This window comes from Abramis brama, assembly GCF_963993115.1.
Source record: "Abramis brama genome assembly, chromosome: 13".
NCBI lineage: Eukaryota > Metazoa > Chordata > Actinopteri > Cypriniformes > Leuciscidae > Abramis > Abramis brama.
In genome coordinates, this window is record NC_139975.1 from 38,227,405 (window position 1) to 38,234,397 (window position 6,993).

General features: G+C 38.1%; 1 protein-coding gene across 1 annotated transcript; it reads left to right on the forward strand.

Moving 5' to 3' along the window:
• Positions 1 to 3,366: 3,366 nt before the first annotated feature.
• Positions 3,367 to 5,046, forward strand: LOC311095401 (general transcription factor II-I repeat domain-containing protein 2-like; the record flags this gene model as incomplete). Its single annotated transcript, XM_084133885.1, has 1 exon — positions 3,367 to 5,046. One exon carries the CDS (start codon positions 3,367 to 3,369, stop codon positions 5,044 to 5,046), a length of 1,680 nt encoding a protein of 559 aa, XP_083990011.1.
• Between the last annotated feature and the right edge of the window lie 1,947 nt (positions 5,047 to 6,993).

Sequence of the window (6,993 nt, forward strand, 5' to 3'; positions counted from 1 at the left end):
TTTGTATTAATTCATAGGTTGTGTGTTTGAGGTACTGTGTGTTTGCTTCTAAAATGATGTGTGTACTGGTAATCCCTAGGTTATGGGGACCAAATTACCCCAAAAGTATAGTAATACCAGTAAATTACATGCAAACAATCTAATAAATCCATACAGAATGATGTTTTCTGAAAATGTAAAAATGCTAAATGTTTTCTGTGATGGATAGGTTTAGGTACCTTTGTATGAGGGAGAAAATGATTGTGCATAAGCATCATTGTCCTCCAGACTCTTTATAAATGAGTTAAAGGGATAGTTCACTTTAAAATAAAAAAAATTCTGTCATCATACTCGCCCTCAAAAGTTGTTTCTAACCTGTATGAATTTATTTCTTCTGCTGAACACAAAGGAAGATATTTAAAAAAATGTCTGTAACGAAACAGTTAACTGGTCCCACTGACTTCCATAGTATTTTTTTTTTCCCTATTATGGAAGTTAATGGGGCCAGTTAACTGGTTGTTTACTGACATTCTTCGAAATATCATCTTTTGTGTTCAGCAGAAGAAATAAATTCATACAGGTTTGAAACAACTTGAGGGCGAGTATGACGACAGAATTTTCATTTTAAAGTGAACTATCCCTTTAAGGTGTTGTAACTGTTTATGTATAGTGTTTCTTTGGGGTTTTTTTGTGCATCAACAGAAAGGTTTTTATGTATTTATTTTAGATATTTTGTCAGTAAATGTACGTAGAGGGTTTTAAATTGAATTTGTGTTGATTGTAACTAGGTTAAGATTTTTTTATTCAAATTTGAAATAAATTGCAACTTTATTATTTTTTTTATTACAAATGTATTTAATTATATAATACTGTACATGTATATTACATTAAAGTATATTTTAGTCCACATTAATTGCTTGTCAGTATATTTGGAAGTACACTTTTATCATATTTCAAAGTTCAAATAAAAATGTATTAAAGTCCCACTTAAGTTGTTCCAAAAAAGCACTCTTAATTTCAACTAATTGCATTTAATTTGAGCTTAATCTGTGATACATTTGAAATTAAATACAAATAAAATGCACTTAAGCGGTGAAAACATTACATTTAATTTACACTTAAGTGTATTGTTAACTGACATTAAAGTACATTTTAGTTCACATGAATTGCTTGTCAGTTCATTAAACTACACTTTAACTATATTTTAAATACACTGAAAGTACTCATTAAATATGTATTAAAGTCCCATTTTATGTTTAAAAAAAGCATTCAAAAGTTAAACTAATTGCATTTAATATGAACTTAATTTGTGATACATTTGAAATTAAATACAAATAAAATGCACTTAAGCGGTGAAAACATTACATTTAATTCACACTTAAGTGTATTGTTAACTGACATTAAAGTACAATTTAGTTACGTAATGTACGTAGAGGGTTTTAAATTGAATTTGTGTTGATTGTAACTAGGTTAAGATTTTTTTTTTTATTCAAATTTGAAATAAATTGCAACTTTATTATTTATTTATTATTTTATTATTATTTAACTGTGGTGAGTTGGATCAGTCAACAAACACAGTAAGTCATGCCTCTTATTGTCACTTGCACTGCCTGCCACATGTTCAGTAGCCTTCTCTGTCAGCGATGAGGGTTTCACATGTGTTAATTGCAGGGAAATAGTCAGCCTGACAGAGAAGATTTCAGAACTATGGACATGCATCCAAACTTTAATCAAACCAAGGGACTATCATCATTGTACTATCTTTTGCATTTTACACTGATGTATGCCTGATGATGTACAAAACTCTTAAGGGATGCTTGGCCCATAACGGAAGTGCCGGTAGGACTAGAGCATGGGTGTCCAAACTACGGCCCGCGGTCCAGTTTTTATTGGCCCGCAGCCAGGGTCCGAAATTAACAAGCGCCAAGTGCGGTTAGATTTTCCATTTGGCGAGTAAATCTCAAAAGGCTATCCGCCACACTGGCGGGGGTGAATGTTCATCATACCAAAATAGTATAATAAAAAAATATTACAATTGCTTTTGTAATGTTATGATGCCTGGAAATTAGTTCAAATTTCCAGCGAGCGAGCAAAAGCGCGCATGCAAACCGTGTAGCGAGCGCACGGGAGAGAGAGACCTTGTGTGTCTATCTCTCTCTCTCTCTCTCTCTCTCATGCAGTGGTGACGTATTCATATAAACGGCACCTAAACGCTGTAAAAAAAAATATTGCAATGAGATTTTAATTGTTTATTAATAAACAAGTGTTTCTGTGTCAGCTGCAAAGATGAAGTTGACACTGACTCGCGATCTTCGCAGTAGTGAACGCGCCGGAGAAAAATGCATTTCTTACGGATTAGCCTACATAGCCTACTTTTATTTAGTTTTGAATGGTTCTGTTTAAAAGTAGAAATTTCAAGCTTTCTGTAGATAATAGATAGGGCCTATAGGATATTTCTAATTTGTTTAGGTCTGTGAGGCGAGTAGCCTATGGCTACCTAGTTTCGGTTCATGTAGCTTAAGCTCCAGCCTGAACGTGTTGTTGTGATTACAAAATAATGAAACATGGATTAAAATTAAGATACAATTAATACAAAACGAAATTCGTTTCAAAGAGAGGCTTTGTGCTTTCTGTTTGATGTCTCTGTGAAAGTTTTAAAAGCATCCTTAATGGAGAACGAACAGTTACATAACATGTTTTTTTCCTCATAAATGCAAACACGAAATAAAAGACAAAATACTTTTTAAAAAGACAAACCATCAATTTTTGGAAAAAAATATGGATTTATAGCTTTTGAAAAAAAAAATGGATGGATAGCCTATATAGCGTTTTGAAAAAAAAAATGGATGTATTTATAGCGTTTTGAAAAAATATGAATGGATTTATAGCATTTTGAAAAAATATAGATGGATTTATAGCGTTTTGGAAAAAAATATGGATGGATTAATAGCGTTTTGGAAAAAAATATGGATGGATTTATAGGTTTTGGGAAAAAATATGGATGGATTTATAGCATTTTGAAAAGAAAAAAAATTACTTTGAATTTATCATCAACAATATTGTTGTTTGATTTAATAATCATTAATTCAATATATTCAACAAATTCTAAAAATATAATGACCCACACAAGAAGCTTGAGCTCAACACTGTTGCACTCTCTCAACACTAGATGGAGCCAGGCACGGACACAGTGCTTGTCAACCGTTAACCGTTACTAAAAAATAAAAGAGCAAAGAAAAACTTTTACCGCGAGAAATGGCAGCACCGAAGAAACGGAAAATAGCAAGTGAGTGTAGAAGATTTCAAACACGGTGGGAAAATGAATATTTTTTCAAAGAAATCAAAGGAAAGTGTGTCTGTTTAATTTGCAATGAAGATGTTGCTGTGATGAAAGACTATAATGTCCGTCGGCACTATGAAACCAAACATCAGAGCTACACATTGTACACCGGTGCCGAACGAACACAGAAAGTCAAGCAAATGTCAGCTAGCCTGCAAGCTCAACAACAGTTTTTTTTTCGTGCTAATAAAATACAGGAAAACGCCACAACAGCAAGCTATGAAGTCGCTAAACTTATTGCCCAGCACGGCAAACCGTTCTCAGACGGTGGTTTCATAAAGCAGTGCCTCATCAAAGTCACAGAAATAATTTGCCCGGAGAAAGTGCAGGATTTCAACAATGTGAGCTTATCCAGAAATACAGTGGTGCGGAGAATCGAGGACTTGTCAGCTAACGTTAAACTTCAGCTGAGAGACAAAGCTTGTGCTTTTGATTTTTACTCGATAGCATGCGATGAGAGCACAGATGCTACAGACACCGCGCAGCTGTTAATTTTTTTGCGGGGAGTAGATGATAATTTTTGCTGTACGGAGGAGCTGCTTGATATGATGAGCCTAAAAGGCACAACGACGGGAAGAGATATTTTTGAAGCTGTGTCAGAGGCAGTTGAAAAGATGGGGCTTAAATGGGACAAGCTCTGTGGAGTAACAACGGATGGAGCTCCGGCCATGACGGGGGATCGCAAAGGAATGGCATCGATGGTGTGTGCCAAGGTAAAAGAGAGCGGAGGTGAGGCTGTTAAGATGCACTGTATAATTCACCAAGAAGCACTGTGTGCCAAAACTGTCCAGCTGGGCGATGTGATGAACACTGTTATAAAAACTGTCAACATAATTCGAGCTAGAGGACTGTACCACAGAGAATTTCAAGCTTTCCTTTCTGACGTGGATGCTGAATACGGGGATGTACTCTACCACTCTGAGGTGCGCTGGCTGAGCTGCGGCTATGTGCTGCAGCGGTTTTATTCACTGAGATCAGAAATCGATCAGTTTATGAAAGAGAAGGGCCGACCTCTTCATGAACTGAGTGACCCTCTGTGGCTGGCCGACCTGGCATTTTTAGTTGATCTTACTCATCATCTCAATACACTGAACAAGAACCTACAAGGCAAAGATCAGCTGGTACCACATCTGTATGCGCACATTAAAGCCTTCTGTGTAAAGCTCCGCCTGTTTGAGACACAACTACGAAGCTTTAATGCTGCACACTTCCCTGCGCTGTCTGAAATCAAGTGTGCTTTTCCAGAGGCCGACCTTTCTGCTAAAAAGGAGAAATATGTGTCTGTGATTGCATCTCTCATGACAGAATTCAACCAGCGTTTCCAAGATTTTTCTGTCATTGAAAAACAAATCAAGCTGTTCTCGACCCCTTTCCTGGTGGATGCAGAAGAAGTGGAAGAGAGTCTGCAGTTAGAACTGATTGAAATGCAATGTGATGATTCTCTGAAGAGTCAACATCAGCTTCTCTCCCTCCCTGACTTCTATCAGAGGTTGGATAGTGCCAAGTTTCCTCTGATGAGACGCCACGCAAAAAGAATGTTGAGCCTGTTCGGCTCAACATACATATGTGAACAAACATTTTCTCTGTTAAATCAGAACAAAAGCAGACTGAGAACCAGAATGGCTGATAGCCATCTCTGTGAAGTCCTTCGTGTCTCAACCACCAAACTTTCTCCTGACATGTCAGCCATCCTTCAATCCAAAGGACAGCATCACTGCTCCCACTGAGTGCAATGTTTTTCACATTATACTGTAGAGTTAGAAATAGGCTACAGTACACACTGTTACGACCCCCTGTGCCACCTGCAGTCCTGTCGTTCCAGTGCACGGGCAGGGTTGGGCTTCCAGTTCCAGTTATTAACCTGACTCTTTGCAAACACACACAACTGACATTGCATTTAATTAATACTTTAATAATAAACAGTTTTTTTAAAAACCTAAACTGTTTGTTTGTGTTCCTTTTTATGCTGAGACCTTGAGTAACAAGCCAGGTACATTAATACAGTACAGTACAATACAGTATTCATGTGTCAATATGTCACCTCTAGTGTGTGGCCCGGCCCTTTGTTTATTTTTCTGTATTTGGCCCTCACTAAAAAAAGTTTGGACACCCCTGGACTAGAGCATCTGCTAGGGGAGATTTGGTACCTGTATTGAAGGCTGTAGTATGCACTGATTACTGTTACGGTTCTAAATCACCTTAGGACTATTTACACAATTAATGTCCAGTAACTAGGAGAGGATTAAAGAAGCCAGAGTCATGGGTCAAATTCACTCAATGTATTAATGAAAGAATTAATTATTCTCTCACAATGTCAACAAAATGTAAATGTCACAATAAAACAGCGTAGGCCTACACAAAATAACCAAAATAATAAAACAATGTTCTTGGAGTCAAAAGATACAATGGTGTTGAGATAAGGCAGTGAAGTGGTGTTATTAAGAGTACTCAGTCTTAACAAGTCCCAGGTATTCCAGAGAAGGTCCACGTAATGAAAGGAGGGTACGGGGGCGGGGCCAAGATGGCGCCTGTGTGAGTCGTGTTGTTAGTTGCTCTTAAGCGTTTATGTGCAATTCTTGACCTAACCTGTCCTCATGTGAATAAAATCGGTAAGCTACTAAATATTACAAGTTAAGAACCCTTACTACGGGATTTTTCTTGAAGATGATGGGTGTTTCCTGTACGCACTTTCTTGGAAATTAACCTGTAGGCCTATGCTATTTGAGAAGTGACTGCTCTTTCCATCGGTTATAACAATTCGGTCTCGTCATAAAATTGATTTTCGTCATCGCAACATATGGAAGACGCTTTAGCAGTAAAACGTGTGCATGATTACACAACGCCACCTGTGCAGGCGGATAAATCTGCTCTTTCAACGTTACCTGATACTCCCACCAAGAGCCCACAATCGAAGATGCGACGACATACTACAGAGCCATCAAATGCTGTTCTCTTGGAAGCAATTGAGAAACTAGGGAAAAAACAAGACGATTTTTTGGAGAAATTAACGGCAATTGAACACTCTGTCTCCTGTAACTCAAGCCGCATTGCTGAACTTGGAACTAAAATGGACGCGATCTCTGACAAGGCCGATCTTGCCGTTACAAACTCCAGTGTGATGAAGGATCAAGTTACATCGCTAACTTGATCCTTCCGAAAACAAACAACTTTGGGAAAAGCTGGATGAATTGGAGGCGTACAAAAGACGGTGGAACTTAAGGATAGCTGATATCCCTGAAGAGAAAGGTGAGGATGTAAAGATGGCTGTGATGGAAATATTGCGCTTTGTTTCACCATCTCTAGCAGATGTTCTCCAGTCTTCCATCGATGTGGCCCACAGGCTTGGAAAGAAAGGGCTCACTCAGCCTCGTCGTATTATTGTGCAGTTCATCTCTCGCACGCACCGTGACCTCATCTGGGCCGACGCAAAGCGTTCCGAAATTCTCAAACAAAAGAATATCAGGATAACGGAGGACTTAACACAACGCGCAAGGGAGGCTCGAAACAAACTGTGGCCACTCGTGAACCAAGCTAGACAGGAAGGTAAACGTGCAGGGTTTCAGGGTTCAGCTGCCATCATCGACGGGAAGAAAATTACAGTTGACAACATATAAGTGACTCTTTACCGTGTCTCTAACATTCTGTGAGGTTTTTCATCCTCATGGAACTGATTT